At 39.6% G+C, this 17,218-nt stretch overlaps 1 protein-coding gene across 1 annotated transcript in view; it reads left to right on the top strand.

Moving 5' to 3' along the window:
- Positions 1–12,797, top strand: part of LOC126252006 (probable helicase with zinc finger domain) — a 157,804-nt gene extending 145,007 nt beyond the window's left edge. Inside the window, exons 18-19 of the mRNA XM_049952790.1 lie at positions 692–809; positions 11,081–12,797. Of these exons, the coding sequence (XP_049808747.1) occupies positions 692–809; positions 11,081–12,433 (1,471 nt within the window). The 3' untranslated portion in view covers positions 12,434–12,797. The remainder of the gene's footprint in view (positions 1–691; positions 810–11,080) is intronic.
- The last annotated feature ends 4,421 nt before the right edge of the window (positions 12,798–17,218 follow it).

Below are 17,218 nucleotides of genomic sequence, written 5' to 3' on the forward strand. Positions count from 1 at the left end.
CAGAATGTTATGACTGGCATTTATCAATGTTTTATCAATCCAGTCTATGTCCTGAAATTTAATCTTTCCCATTTCACATAAAAACCTTTATCATCATAAAGATTTATCGCCTATCTCCATTAACATTTTACATCATAAGCGTAGTAAAAGAGCACAGTAATCAAGTATTGTTTGAAAAATAAACCAGATGGGTAGTGCATGCAATGTCAATCATTGATTACTTGTGAATCCTGCAAGTGAACTGACCCTTTGATATGGCACATTAGCAACAACAGATATTTGCACATGATATTGAAAGGCTCTGATTAGAGGATATTCATTCCAAAACATGAAATGAAAGAATGATTCTTTATATTGCCATTTGAAAACTCATTTTTTATTAGTGTCATAGAAACAAATGTACTTAAGGTTGGAAATTACGGGCGGAGAAAAATTAAGACTGTTATAAAGGTTAACCTGTTATGCTAGTTGATGTTTCTGAGAATTAAATGAATGAAAACACCAAAGTTTACTGTAAAATTCCTTCTCATCACACACCCCACCCCCACCTTCCTCTCTATTTCTGTGAAATACATAGAAATTGCAATACAATTGATGGCAGTACAGAAACATTCCAATTATAAATGTTCATCAAATTATTATTTGTGGATAACATGAGGTGTGCTTTTAATAAACATCTTTATTTCTAAAGGTTTCTTGAATTGCTGCGCATGGCAAGTAGGAAGCAAGTGAGTCCCGTACAAGATCTAGCAAGAACACTGGATGAGATTCTTGGTGATAAGACGCAGCCTACTTTCCAGCAAGTACAGGTGTGTTATAGCATTCATTTACCTTTTTCGTACATTGATATATATTTGTAGACTTGAACAACAAATAGAAATTTGTACCAAGACTGGAATTCTGGATCTCTTGCTCACTAGGCTGATGCACTAACCTCTATGCCAACCTGACACACTCACTTTGCCCAGCTGCATGAACTGCCCTAGCATATCTTCCTTCTCAGTGCAAATTCCCATTCACACCTCAGCCGACTTTGTTTTCCCCTTAAAGTCGAACAGATGTATTGGAGTAGCACCTCAGCATTGAATGAAATTCGGGATCCTGCCTGAGACCGAAGCATAGGCGGCTGAATCAAATGAAAGTGTATGGTTCACAAGACCTTTCTGAGTCTCAAACATCTATGATTTGTATATGTGCAGTGCTGAGGAGCAGCAAATTTCACAAGTTAATGTGGCTGCTGCATTCAATTATTATTATCATCATCATCATCATCATCATCATCATCATCATCATCATCCTCATTCTCAGTTATTCCTCTTTAGGAGAACACATGAATTTGAGCAAATCTCAGCTTCACTTCCTTTTCTTTTCTTCCCAAAACCTCTTCACTGATTCGTGTTTTTTTCCAGTGTGACATGTTCAAGTTTCTTGTTTTTGATTTTACTTAACTGCTTTCTGTCCTCAATTTCTTCTTCTGAAATTTTCAATTATTGCCAGTCTTTTTGTGTTTCTTTCATCTAATTTGTCTTTTTGCTTGTTTTAACAATGTTGACAATTTTTTTGTGAGTTTTTCTTGCATCCTACCTAGGTGCTCATAGAACTTCAGGTGAATTTTCCTAAATTTTGTGTTTGTAGAGTTCCTTTGTAGGTCGTCTGACCTAAGTTCCATGTCGGGGAATAGTGCCGTATATTTTTCTAAGAATTTTTCATTCATGTTTTTCGGTGTCATGGATTTTTTTCATCTCTGTAATGACCGTAGTTTTTGCTGCATAGAAGGCTTCCAGTGAAACGACAGTGTTGTAGTGTCATAGTTTTGCATTACAAGATACTGCTCTTTTTTGTAGTGATCCCATTTCAGTTTGTATGCCTTTTGCATTTTGAATATTCTTTCTGTGTTGGAGATTGTGTTAAGTCTTGTGGGTTGGATGGTATCTCCTAGGTACCTGAAGTGGGTGACCTGAGAGATTTTTCCATACTGTGTTTTCAGTGGATATTTTCCATTTGATTTGATGTTTTTTTTATAGAGTTTTTTTATAGCAAACTTGGAATCCAGTTTCAAGGGCAATTTCACGTATAGGGTGATTATAATTAAAGTGCAGCTATTATGGAGGTCCAGTGTAGGCTGTATTCATTGTGAGCAAATTGTGTAGACAGTGGTTAATAATAAAATCAGCATTATGCCTTTTTCTCTTGTTTGATCTTCTCTGCTCTTGTCTTGTTCCTGATCCATTACATACGGAAACATTTTTATATATCTTTATCGCATTCATAGTGCCAGATTTTCATCTTTGTACCAGGTGACCAAAATTGGAACTAATTCATTCGCTGTCTAAATCTGTTCTCCATTAACACATTAGAATATCTATCAAGTTTTGCTGCCATACAATAATTACACCCCATGCTGGACCTTTGTGAGTAGCTACACTTGAATTATAACCACCTGGTAGTTTATCTAGTTGTAGGTTGGCTTCATCTTTTTTGTTTTTTATATCGCCAGGTCGTCTGCAAAGGCCAGGCATTTCACAGTAATACTTTTCTTTTCTCTTTCCCATTTTGGCTAACTTTGACATAGTTATCCCATTCCCTGATTATTTTTCCTGTGTAATGTTGACAAAGAGTGGTGATAAGCCATCTCCTTGTCAGAATCCTGCTTGAATTTTGAATGAGTTTGAGATTTCTCCCATGAATTTCACTTTTAAGGTGGTTTCTGATAAAGTTTTCTGGATGATGGCACCGGTCTTTTTATCGACTCCTAATTCTCGTAGGCTATTAAACAGTGTTTGTTAACAGAATCATAAACTTTTTTGAAATCAACAGATGTGAGTGTAACATGTAGTATGGCTTTGAGGTCCAGATCTGTTCAATATGGGGTCTCCCTTTTCTGAATCCCACCAGATACTTGCCGGTCTGAGGCTCTGCTTGTAATTAAAGTCACGTCAGCAAAGCCGTAGAGAGAATTTTATAATTTTCCTGTGTAATCACTGGGATCTGTTTTGTCTCCTTTCTTGTGGAATGGGTAACAAGGTGCTCTTCTGTTCTTTTGGAATTTTCTCTGTTTTCCAGATTTCTGATATTATTCTGTGAATCTTTGACGTTATGTTTTTGTGATCCAGTTCCATAATTCTGAAATTATGTCATCTTCACCAGGTGCTCTGTTGTTTTTCAGTGGTGTGATTATTTTCACCATTTTTTCTTGTGAGGGTGGAAGCAAATAAGGATTTTGGTACTGGTTTTACAAATCAGAGTTGTTCAGATGGATCTTCACTGTGGAGGAGTGTACGGAAATATTTGGCCAGAGTTTCACAATTATTCTGTGTATCAGTTTTCAGGGATCCACCAGATCACTGGAAGTTTAGGCTGGGAGGTTGGTAGCCAGTTAAATTCTCTCCGAAGATTATAAAAATTGTGGGTGGTGTTTTTGGTAGTGTCTTCTTCTATTTCATTCAACCTCTTATTATGGTATTTGTGTTTTTGTCGTCAAATAAATTTAGAGACACCTCCACCTTACCTCTAAAACTTTGGCCTCTCTTTTGTTTTACGATTGTTGAAATTATTCCATGTTTTAATCCTAGATTTGACATCTTGGTTGCGTGTGATGTTTCACCACCTATGGTATGTTTTCATCTTCTCGAGGGTTGACCTAATTGTATTGTTTGCTTTACTTTCTCCATGAGATCAGGCCAGTTTGTGGTGTCCACCCTACATATTTCTTCAGTTATTTATTTTCTTCTTGCTGAATTGTGGGTGTTTGGGATATGTCTGGAAACTCTTTGTTTCTCTTGTTTGTTTTTTACTTTGATCTGTAGTAAGTTGTGGTCTGACTCTAAGCATACTGTCCTGGTTTTTGCAGTGAGGACATCTTTGGTGTTTCATCAAGAGGTAGCAGTATGGTTAACCTGGAGCTCTCAGTTTGTTTTATGGGGCCTTTCCATTTCTTTAGTTTTTGTGTGGATTTCTTGAGTAGTGATGAGGACATAATTTTTAGATTAAAATTTTGGCAGAAGCATATGAGATGTCCACCATTTTTATTGGCTCTGTTGTAGCTGTGTGCAGCCCAGTGATTCTCTGGCATTTCTTTTGTTTTCGTAACTGCCCATTGAAGTCATTGATGTGGTGTTAGAATTTTTTTTCGTGATTTCTTGCAGAAGTTCCCAGAAGTCTTCTATCACTCGTGAGTCTTTTCTGCTGTAGTCATGCACATTAATCAGTGTGTAGGCCTCCTTTCCTCATTTTATTGACAGTATTGAGAATGTTTCTGAAGGTGATGTAAAGTCAGTGACTGAATCTGTGATGGACTTGCGAACCGAGAAACCTGTGCCAAATTGTTTTGGTCCAGTGTTGATATGCACTGCAGGGTTTCCTTATAGAACTTTCGGTTCTCAGAGTTGAAGTGATTTTCATCTGTAAACCATATTTCTTGCAATGCCATAATTTTGATGCTGAATATGTCCAATGTATTCGTTAAGTGTATCAGTTTTACTGGGTTCAGTAAAATGTTTGTGTTCAATGTAACCATAAAATTTTTTGTTTTGTTCTAAGAGGTTTTTAGAAGTTCTGATAGTTCTATATATGGCATGTCAGGTCCCCCCAGAATCCTGTGACTAGAGTGGGAATCCAATCTGTTGATGGGGTCATGGGGTAGTGTAATTGTTTCCTGTTGTTCTACCATTATTTCTTCAAGTTGAAGATTGCCAAAAATCAACCTCCGGTGGAGATCATGAGATTACAAGACTCAATTGTCAAGATTAAGCTGCATTCCTAACAGCTGCACCAACTATGTGAACAAATGCTAACCAACAGCCACGGATTACCATATCTGATGGTGATTGATTTTGTGATTGTATTTTGTCCACCTTGGGTATTTAATTTCCCCAGCACCACTCAAATCGAGGGGGCTTTCCACAGTGCACCACCCAGGAAGGCACCTGATGGGGGATCTAACAACCCCACACAGGTTTATTATTAGTTAGGCATTATTATTTATTAGGTATTATTAGTTGAATATTAGAAGTTATAAACAATATAATAATAGTAAGAAAAACAATAATAATAATAATAATAATAATAATAAGTGTAAAAATTTTCCACAGTCTTGAACTTAAATGATGGAATTTGAGGAACTTTGTTTTCACATTTAAAACTAATTTTACCCCTAAAATTTATTACAGTCTCAGCAGTGGTTTTAATGATTTCAAATTATAGGCAAACTCATCATTTTTTAGATTTGAGAGAACACACAGTATTTACAAACATTTTAAGACACTCACTGAACCATTAGTATTGATGGAAAATACTTGATCAAATTATGGCCTGTGAGTGATAGGGTGTACTATTTTACCAATGGAGTAAGTACACTTGGGTCTACATTTTGTACTTCTTTCATTTGATAGTACAGTGAGAGCTTCAGGGATATAATTCATCATGTAACCAGGAGTCGGAGACAACTTGATAGATTATAACACAAGTTACATGTATGTTTTATGCAAATTCCAAATACTGCTGCTTAGTCAAAAGAGTTTTGAAATAATTAGATTTATTCACACTTGAAAATAACATAAATTTGGATGATAAAACGTTAAGTATGGAATAATGTTCACAAGTCCTCCATCAATTATATAATCATAATAAAATACGTAATTGTACTTTTATTTTCGTAAATTTTTTTTCTATTTATTTGCTTCCTACCAGTCCACATATAAACATTCTCATCATATACTAATCAAAACTGTTTTCTCTCCATGCTAAATATGTATTTCTACACATACTTTAATCTTGAGTCATCAGAGTGAGCATTAAGTTCATTTTCTACATGCACTGCTGTATTGTGCTTTTAAAATATAAAATAATCTCGCCTCCACACCAGGACCTAGATGATGAACAGCCAAAATATACACCGTAATCTGTGGTGTATATGAATTTAGTCAGCAGCTGTAGAAATCAGAGTTATATGAGTAGTTATGTGCTGTCCATATGCCATGATATATGTTCTAATCACATGAGAGGACATCACACGATAACACAACAAACTATATTAAGTCTAGAAAACAACTTATTATAATAGGTAGACTAGCCATGGAGTGGCTCACATTAACAATCCAATAAAACTTATTCAGAGATAAAACATTTAGGGCCTAACTGAGTTAAAGCTGGCTGGGCCTGCCTCTAAAAGCTGTTGGCCAGTGGGTAGTGTGCGTGTGCATACATATCCTCGAGTGGCAGCCTCTGACTGTAGTTGAATGTCTAGCTGTGTCTGCTGACTTGTGGATTTCTCCAGGTCACTGCTCTTCTCCTCTCTTTGGGAACAGGGCATTACAGATCTGTGGGGCGAGTTGTGGATGGTAGCATTGTGGAGATAGTGCCTATGTCCTCAGGAGCAAGAGGAGCAAGCAACTCGTGGTAGCTGGAGACCACGGATATGTGCGAAAGTAGGCACCAGAAGGAGGGCCCCGACAACCCCCTTCCTTTTCATGTCTGGGCATGAAACTGCACAACCATCAGTGGGCAGTCCAAGTGAGGATCCATGGCAATGTCCAAGGTGGAGGCAACACTGCTGCAGGCTGAGACTGCTCCTGTGTCATTGAAACGGCAAGACATATGCTCTCCAACTGGAGCTCCACTGGAGCCACTGCAGGAGGCTGCAAAGGTATAAGCTCTTCAGGCAGAGGTGCTCCTGTAGGTGGAAGAGGAGGCAGGAACCCTCTGTTGCAGCCAGGATGGGGTTATGGGTGCTCACCTGGATGCAGAGCTGACTGCTGGTTCCCTGTCTCTTAAGGTGCAGATGCAGCGGCCGTTCTGGCACATGATGACTTCTGGTTTCCAGCTGGGTTGCCGACCAAACCATACGCATCCCCTGCTTAAAACCAGTCTGCTGGAATGCAATGGCGGGCGAGATCCAAGAGGAGAAAGAGCAATGTCCTCAGTTTGCCCCATGAAGCAGCTCCCCTGGTCTATGGGAACCAATAGGAGTGATTTGATAGCTGTCAGAATAGAATTCATCATCTCTTCTACAGGGAAGTCTTGCTGATATTTTTTCCTCTGGATCTTAAACATGCGAATTGTGCGCTCAGTCTTCCTGTTAGATTGATGGTAAAAGGGAGGGGAACGAACATGGCATATGGCTGAGTGCACACAGGAATCATGAAATAGCTGAGGTAGGAACTGGGGTCCATTATCAGAAATGATTGTAACTGGAAGACCTTCCACAGAAAAAAAATTGGAGAGCACTTAAATCGTGGCCTCAGTAATGGACAAAGGGCACCAAAAATGCAAAAAGACGCCAATGACAATCAACCAGAACACATTCAGAAATGGACCTGCCAAACAAACATGGATGCGTTCCCAATGCTGGGTTGCTAGAGGCCATGGAGAGAATGATGACCTGGGAGCCACCTGCTGACAAGCACACTGGGGACATACAGCAACCAAGTTTTCTAGATCTTGGTCAACGCTGGACTGGTAAACATATCTGCAAGCCAAGGGTTTAGTCTGGGAAGCACTTGAGTGCCCCTCAAGTAACAGCTGTGAAACCTCTCGCTGCAGACTCCCAGGAATGACCACAAGGGAACTGTGTCATCTGTGGTGGTGAAGAGAATGCAGTCTAAGATTGAGAGATGATAGTGCAAGACAAAGTGAATTGTATAAGCAGCTAGGACACCGAGAAGGCAAACCTGTCGGATGAGGCAGTCTGCCTGCCTGCCTGCCTGAAGGTGGGGTCAGCTGTTGTTGCCTTGGCAACTTAGGCACACTAGTGATCAGAAAACCATTCTGCTGCTTGGTGGGAAGAGATGTCCAAATGAAAACACACGAGCTCCTCCCAGTCTAACTCAAGGGCCAACAGGCAACCAGGATAAGGTATCGTCATTGGCACAGTACTCTGTGATATGAAAATTAATGTTATAGTTGTATTTAGAGGGGAACAAGGCCCACCTCTGCAACCTGTGGGCTGCTTTATCAGGGACTCGGGTGCCCTGACTAAATTATGAAAGTAAGGGCTTGTGGTCTGTAATTAGTTGGAATTCGGTGCCATATAAGAAAATGTGAAACTTGGTGACCAGGTACAAAATGGTCAGAGCCACCTGCTGTGCCTGAGAGTACTGGACCTGTGCTGGACTGAGAGTTTCAGATGCAAATACCAGTGGCTGCTCAGAGTCGTCTGCATTCTGATAGGTGAGGAACACACCCTCCTCCCCCTCCCCAATGGTTTTTTTGGGGTGATCAATGGTAGCTAGACACTGTGTCGACCACAGGAGTTCCGTCTGTGTGTTGATGGCCTGGTTGCATGCTAGAGACCTGACGAAAGGAGCACCTTTGCAGAGAAGGAGATGAAGAAGTGGTTATGTGATGGTGGACATCTTGGGAATGAACTGTTGGTAGTAGGCAATTTTACCTTCGAAAACCTGCCGTTCACACAATGATGAGGGACTCAGCAGTTCCATAATGGCCGTGACATGGCATTCCACAGGTTGGATGCCTCAAAATGACGTGGCCCAGATACTCAAGAGATGGTTGATAAATATGAACTTCTGCAGATTGCAACACAGACCCACAGCCCAGAGTTGTAGGAAGAGGTCATGGAGGTCCTGTAATGATGATGTGATGTGTTCCAAATTGCGGGGTTACTTCCAATTCAATCATCAACCCTGGTCATTGATAAAGGCCAAATGGTGTGTTAATGATCATGATACACTTGGATTCATCATCCAGGGATAATTGGCGATATGCTTTGGAAAGATAAAGTTTGGATAAGATTTGACGCCCTGCTAAGTGTGTGAACAGGACGTGTGTTGATCACGGACTATGAGTTCACAGTATCCTTAACATTGCTGCAAAGACACAGTTTGCCACAGTGTTTCTTACTCATGACAAGGGGTGTGGCCCATTCACTAGAGGAAGTAGGAGCCACAACCCAAGAGGGCGGAGCTGTTCCAGCTCTACCTTTACTTGGGAGAGGAGGGCCAGGGGAATCTGCTTAGCATTTAAAAAAAATCCAGGACGAGCTGACTGCTTCAAGGTTATATGGGGTTGAAAGTCTGTTGCATACCCTATGCCTACCTCAAAGAAATCCCAAAATTCCAAGCACAGAGATTCCAAAGACTGTTAGGGGATCTTGGCAGATACCAACTGTACAGAGTCCATGACTGAAAAGCCAAAGGCTTGATGTGGACTTCCATCATGAATTGGCCAAGACGTCCACAATGTGGCTTTTTTTCTAACACTACAGATGGCTCAATGCTGGGGAAATCTTAAAATGCGAATCATATCAACCTCGAATATAACCAATTAAGTAAATAAATTATCTATATAAACCTTGTGATCTGTTATGTTTGGAGTAGCATGATGCACATGACAGCAACAGAATGGTGGCTGGAATGCTCTGTAAGTGCCATGCAGGAGCTTACAGATCAGCCGACTTGCACTGCCGCAATGTTGTCCACCCCAGATGCAGTAGATGCGGCCGGGCCAACCTGTACTGCTGTGACATCACACCAGGCTTTCAGTTGCTGAACAGTGGCTTACAAGACCTCATACGACGAGGCAGTTGATGAAACCTCTTTCAAGGGAGGGATTGTAACTGAAGGGCCCATTGCTGGGCTTTATCTGGGGTGGAGCAGATGATAATGTCATGGACCATGGCGTCTGCATATGACTCTTTTGACTTGTCCATGACAAAATGGCACTTGTGACTATGGCTGTGGAGGGTCACAGCCCAGGCATGATAAGACTGAACGGACTGCATCTTGCATTAGTAAAACCCTAGTGGGCACGACATGCGTGCGGTGTGATAAAGAGGAAGACAACAACGAAAATGAGACATCGAATGACACTGAGGAAGGCTCCTGCAAGGAGGCCAACTGCTGCAACATCTAATCCGAGGTGTGAGAAGCCAATGACAGAAAGAGTGCATGACGTACCTCCTCATGTGTAACGTGGAAGGCATGAAAATGCTGCTGTAGGCAGTGTTTGTCCACCTCTAAATCTTTTGCTACCACATCGAATGGTGAGAACTGAGGAAAAATGGAGTGAGAGATTAATTTTTGGAGGGCAACACTGGCAAAGCCTGTTGCATCACCGTGATGAGATCCTTTTGTTGCCGCACCTATGTTTAAGTCAGAGACTCCACGCAATGACAAACTGTGAAAAGCAACTGCACAATGGAAAACACGTGAAGATACGACCCTACTTGCCACCAAGAGAACACCACATGATGACTATCACAACAAACTTTATTAAGTCTAAAAGACAAATTTATCATAATGGGTATACTAGCCATGGAGTGGTCACAACAACAGTATGATGACACATATGCAGAGGGAAACATATAATGAGCTAGAGTTGGCTGGGCCCATCTCTAAAACCTGTCTGCTGGCCAGTAGGGTACGCGGAAAGTAGGCTGTGGGCACATTCGAGGCTGGTGACCTCTGATGATTGTCAAACTTCTAGTTGCATTGCCAACTTAATGTAGTGTGCCTTATGAATGCCTGCCCAGATCTCGGACCTCTATCTGTGCGGGTCACTAGTGTACACACTGTCTGGGAGTCAGAAGATAAAACATGTTGTATCTGAGCATCTGACACCCTTATCAAAGATGATTAAATTCTTATTGCGGATTTTGGTGTGTGGGGGAGGAGAGGGCAGGGGGGAGAGGAAGAATTATTTTAATATGCCACTCGCTGATTTTTTCCTGACAACTTTAAATTTATTCGCATTTGTGTATGGTTTTTATTAACCACTGGGAGAGACTTTTAAGACATTACATCTGAAAATACAACCACTGTTTACTCACTGTTTGCCTCATGGGATAGATACAGCAATAATATGCATGCTGTGCATCAAAAATTGTATGCATGTGTAAGACAGGGTTGAAGGATTGTGGATTTCGTTACTAATATCTTTTTTTTTTAGCTTTCCAACCATGCTATGCCTCCAGGCTTTGCTGTATTGTATTGAATAGGTTCAACTTTTAACACTCAGTTGTGTCTTTTTAACTATAGGATGTAAGGCTGAAAAATCATTCGGTGTAAAGTCATAGCGTGGAAATTTTCTTGTTGTATGTTTTAATCATATTTCATTTTGTCTGCAGTGTAACCCACTGGTGCAGAACTTCCCAAACATTATACTCGAGAAAGCAGTGGAACCAAATGCAACGTGCAACACGAAACAATTTTCGCTTCATGAAAGTGAGCTGCGCCGGCTGCAACAACAGCAGTTACTGCTATTGCAACAGCAGCAGCAGCAACGGCTACAGCAAAATATACAACAGCAACAGCCGCAGCAATCACAAAGTGTGCAACAGCAGCCACAAGGTACACAGCAGCAGCTGCCAACGAGTGTACAGCAGCAGCTGCCAACGAGTGTACAGCAGCAGCTGCCAACGAGTGTACAGCAGCAGCTGCCAACGAGTGTACAACAGCAACCACCAACTACTGCACAGCAGCAGACTCTGCCTGTCCAGCAGCAACTGCCGACGATGGTGCAGCAGCAGCCGCCACCTTTGAGTACACATCCACCACTATCTGGTGTACAACAGCCACTACCATTGGCAGGTGTAAATCAGCCACTGCCTGGTCTGCAGCAGCCACTGCCAGGTATGCAGCAACCCCCACCAAGTATTCAACAGCTGCTACCAAGTGTACAACAGCAGACAGCAGGCATGCAACAACCTCAACCAGTAAGTGCACAGCAACAAACTCCAAGTGTACAACAGCAGCAACTGACTCTACAACACCAGCAGCAACTACAACTGCAGAACATACAGCAGCAACAAATTCGTTTTCATCATCTGCAGCAAATGCCATTGCAACAGCTACAGCAGCAGCAACAGTCTCAAGAACAACAACAGCAGCAGCAGCAACAGCAACAACAACAGTTTCCACATCAGATTTTTGTGAACTCACTGACTCTGGCACCTCACATGCAACCACAATCCCCTCAGCAGTCTGTGCCCCTGTACCGCCGCCAGGCCGCTTTATCGAATCAAATATCCTCTCAGAGAGATCTATGCTGTATGCTAGACAATATGACTGACAGGAGCCTGTCTGGGAGCAGTGGTGGCAGCACCAGTGGAGCATTTGCTGGCTATGCTCGTGCTGCTGTAAGTGTGGGTTTGCAGATGCAGCAGCCGTTAGTGCAGAGTGTAGTTAGTTCAGAATCTGGGGCAGATGGTGAGAAGAAATCTGCACCGAGAGAAAGTGATAGCAGTGGTGATTGTGGCATTGGACAGCAGCCGGGTCCTACTTATGCGAGTGTGGTGAGGGCACAGCCACAAGTAGGTGCTGGTGGATCAGGTATCAGAGATACTGGTGGACAGCCTGGCAGTGGTGAAAATGGAAGAAGAGGGAGTGGAGCAGTGGGAGATCCATTTGCCGTTTTACGTACACTAGGGTCACGTGGGTCTGATGGTGCTAACCCTGGCCTGTACCGTTACTTCTCTTAAGGCAGCAGCTTTGCAAGAGCAATTTTAATGTACTCTACTTTTGTAAAAGAAGGAAAATGAAAAAAAGGAAAAGATTTTCTGTGTTGTCCTGTGACACACAATTATACCTAAAACATGATTTGTAGAAACATTACGTATGTGATGTGAAACATAATTTTTACCTACATTATGCCATTACATTACATACATTTATAGTATGTACGAAGTGGCAAAAAAAATGGGTTTCTGGGACTAATGACTCTTTTTAAAATGTACAATTACTAGAATATGTTTTCTAGTAACAGAGAGAGGTTCTGAAATTTTACATATGTAATTTAAGACTGGATCATTTGTCCACAAAGGTGGTTGCAGTTGCGATAAACAAATGGAGGGATATTGTGGGGAAGGAAGGGGGGGGGGGGAGGGGTGAGATATCAGTGTTTGGAGACAGAACAGGTAACACATGTTTAATTGTTTATTTCATATGTAGTTTAATGATGAAACATAAATTATTACTTTTCAACATTTCTGATTTTGTACTTACAAAGTGAATCTCAAGCAGTTAATCACATTCCGTGTGGTATTATGCCTTTACTATACTGACAGAACATCAGAATTTTAACTATGAGCTGCAGTGATAATCGTGATTGATTCTAATTATTGTATTAGTTGTTAAATAACACTGAAACATTTGAAGTAAAAGAAACTAGGGATTATCTCTATATTCAAAGTCACTTTTTTGGGTTAGTTTGATCAGGAATGTGGCTTCATTGCTTTCTTGAATGTACCTGACTAAGTGTGCATTTAATTATGTAAGTAACAGGTAAGGTGTTTTGGAAGAATGTTGTGGCTTGTAATTCTCATCCTTACATCATCACAAAGCAGTTGTGTTGAACACGCATTCCTTTTTCAGTTGAATTCATGTGTTCATGTATTTAAAATTTAAAATACAACAAAACATTTGTTGAATGGATAGGGTTGAAATGTGAGCATTGGGTATATAAGTAAGACAGTATTATAATAAACTTAATGATTTTCTTTGATGGAAAGTCAGAAGCTCTCCTACTGTTTGCTGACCTGACACTTGATCCAGCAGAGAATGAATATTATGAAGGATTATGTATGAATTGCCAGCCTTATCAAATCTGTCAGCTGAAATATGACTCCTCTTTCCCATTTCACACATTAAAATTCTTTGGGTAATTTTCATTTATTATTATTATTATTTTATTTTTTTAAATTCTTTGTAACATAAAAGTACAAATTATGCAAAAGGCTTTTTGCAGCCATTCATAGTTTCTGAATATCAGTGAGATTGTTACAGAGAGAAAAGATGAATAATATGTTTGTGTAAACCATGAATCAACAATTCAAGCATTATGATTGTACATATACATTTATGCAGGGTCACATTTTGCTGCCTGAGGATTTTTTTCTCCCCCTAAGTATTAATGTAATGTTAGAAGAATCTTGTTACTTTTGTCATAGACGTCTGTGTTTGGCACCTTGTTTCATTGTTATTAACACTGTTGGCTATAACACAATCACCAATAGTCACTTAGAGTAACTGAAAACGTACTGATATTAGCAGACTGACTTCTCAGCTGTCAGTTTGTCTTTGTGAGAAGGTGGTGGTCTTGATTGTGACCCATGTTCGTTCAGTTAATCAGGGATTAATTTTCTTACTGCAGCCCTATTTTGTTCAGATTTTAAAAAGTTCCATTTATGCTCAGAGTTCATTGTTTGTATGTTGTTCTTGTTCCTGCCTTGATACTTCCTACTGTTCTCTCTCCTGCCTTGATACTTCGTAGACCATCCTTATCATTGAACCGGTAAATTTTAAATATCTTGGTATAGGCAGATAGAAGATGATAGAGGTAACTTTCTTAATAAACAATTACTAACTATGAAATATGTATTCAGCTGTTGTAAATATGGGAAAGAATGGAAAAAAAACCTGAGGCTGGTGTAGGGTGAAAGATGGGAAAACTGATGCATTTTATTTATAGCAAAAGAGGCAGAAAGTCTGACAGCCAATGTGCAGAGAAAAAATTGACAGAAAAATGCATTGTATATTGGCCTTCAGTTGTTACTTATTGATGGAAATGACATTCCGTTTCCTAGATATTTTTTTCTTCCATTAACTTTATTCCTTGAGAGTTCTTTGACTTGAGATCGTTCATATTTACTAGTCCAGATTTGGTCAAAATTGACTTGGCTTTCATGATACCATCATCATTTGTATTTTTATCTTATGAGAGAGGAAGCTAAGATCCTAAAATCAGAATGTAACAATGACAGTAACTGATGTATTATAAACATGTGCAGTATTTAGACATAAATTATGTGTTGTATAATTGGTGTGTAATAGATTTTTCTTCCTATTGTTGTACCACAATAGTATGCCCCAGTTTTTGCTGGATTTGTTTGCTGATTGGTGCTTGTCTGTGAAACTGCATTTGTGCTATTTTTATTTTTTATATCTCGTAGTGCAGCTGTGTTGAACGTAGTGTAAGAAAAACAGTCTTCTTATGAAAAAATTTGTTTTTTTGATACTACATTTTGTGCTAATCTGTTGCAAATGTGCTGGAAGACAGTTTTTCATTTGTTTTATTTTCTGTCACCTATCGAAATATAATTGAACTTTTCTGCACATTAATGCTAGTCATCACCAATGCATGATGAATACATTTTTGTATTCCATCTTGTGTAAATGTCACAAATATTTTACAGATTTTTTTATAATTTTTGTTTACCTTATTACTGCTTATAGAATCTTTAAAAAGTATTATTCCTATACTCTACATGTTTCTCAGGTAGAATTTTTTTTTTTTTGCAAGAGAGTAGTATATTGCAAAACATGTATTGGTCAAATATAGATGTGTGTTGTTATTGTTGAAATGTAATGTACTTGTCATTTCTGCTTACCTCTGCAGTAGCATTGACATGTAAAGATGGACTATAAATGTTGCATGCACTTAAAATAAAATCTTTCAGCTATGTGTAAAGTTGATGTGCGTTTTGTCTGTCCCACAAGATCTGTTCATTGACACATTTAATAATTTGGATTTGTGGTTTTCACTGTGATGAATCTTATAATATTTGCACCACCTTTCAAGATTTTGCATCAGTAGGTCTCAGAAATACCAATATTATAAAAAAATTATTACCTGCTATAAAAAAAAAACCATGCACAATAAATCCAACCTGTTCAGCTTTTTGTTAGATTATTTCGTGGATGATATGTAACAGCACTTGTATGTAGTATAGTCAGTATGAGTGTAGTTTCGTTTTCCTAACATAATTTTGAGAAGTTTGTTAACATTTTTGAGGGGGTTTTTGTCCCGTAGAAGGTTTCCCCCTCAAAAAATATTCTGCTGTTTGATACAAATTGTGACATTTCTTGTAATTTCTATTATAGAGTGTATTTATTTTGTATTTGTAAAATAAATAATGAAGAAACAAAACAAATGGTTTTGTTCTTTGATCTGTACAATAATGAAGTCAATCCCACCATGTTTTCCTTTCGTGATGACTTCCAGTTGTGCGAGATAATTTTCACAAAATTACATATAAAGAATGTAAAAAGTTTTTATTCATTTCTAAGTATAAGTTCCTGAGATGAATAATGCACATGTGATAAGTTATGACTGTGTTCTTGCATGATACACTGTTCAGTTTGTTGCAAGTTTGTCAAATGTAAACAAGCTTTTAGTTAAAAAGTGGTTCTTCGAAGTAAATTTAGAATGTGAGGCCAAGTAAACATTGTAAATAGTACAGAAGCTCAGGATGTAGACCTCTGTTGAAACACGTGTATATTGGCAACTGATGCCTTGCTTTATGTTCCTGGTGCATAAATAGTTGTTAGTTGCCAAATTGTTATGGGGTATGAGACTCTGTAGACATTGCAGAACAGAATTGCAATCATTTGCACTTGACCAGAAGGGAAGGCATTTTGCACCTCAGGCATCGAACTGTATTCTTCCTGAAACATTAATAACATTAATTATCACAAAATAACCCCCCACCCCCTGGGTCTCGCCACTCTTTGACGGGTTTGAGCTTGGCTGCCAAGGGGCCCCAGCCTTTGCAACATAGTTTACCTTCCATGTCTCATGTGTATCCTCTTGCTATTCTTTTTCCCCTTCCTCAAGGAATAGAAGCTCTCCTGCGCAGGAGAGCTTCTGTAAAGTTTGGAAGGTAGGAGACGAGGTACTGGCAGAAGTAAAGCTGTGAGGACGGGTTGTGAGTTGTGCTTGGGTAGCTCAGATGATAAGAGCACGTGCCTACAAAAGGCAAAGGTCACGAGTTCGAGTCTCGGTCCGGCACACAGCTTTAATCTGCGAGGAAGTTTCAACTCAAATAAATGTTGGATATTCAGTAATTTGCAGATATAAGATTTGACAGAAATGGTTTTAGAGTGGTTATGGAGTTCTATATTGTTACAGTATGTAATGTCAATGGTAGTGGATGCTTGACACCCACTTATTGTCTAAATAGAGCTGATTATGTGATGAAATACCCTTGAAGTGAAGTTGTAACAAGTTTCTAAATTAGTCTAGAATTGTAGTGGTTGTTGTGAAAGCAACAACGTGCAAATAATCAACAATGACTGGAAGTGGAACCTCAGCACAACTGAATGTACTATAACAATGAAAACAAATTATTGACAAAATAAGGTAATAATTGGATAGATATGAAAGGAGTGTATAGCATTGTTGGCCAGGAGGCCCCATTCAGGGAAGTTTGGCTGCCAAGTGCAAGTCTTATTTCAGTCAATGCCACATTGGGCAACTTGCATTTAGG

Source organism: Schistocerca nitens, chromosome 4, assembly GCF_023898315.1.
Source record: "Schistocerca nitens isolate TAMUIC-IGC-003100 chromosome 4, iqSchNite1.1, whole genome shotgun sequence".
NCBI classification, from domain to species: Eukaryota; Metazoa; Arthropoda; class Insecta; order Orthoptera; family Acrididae; genus Schistocerca; species Schistocerca nitens.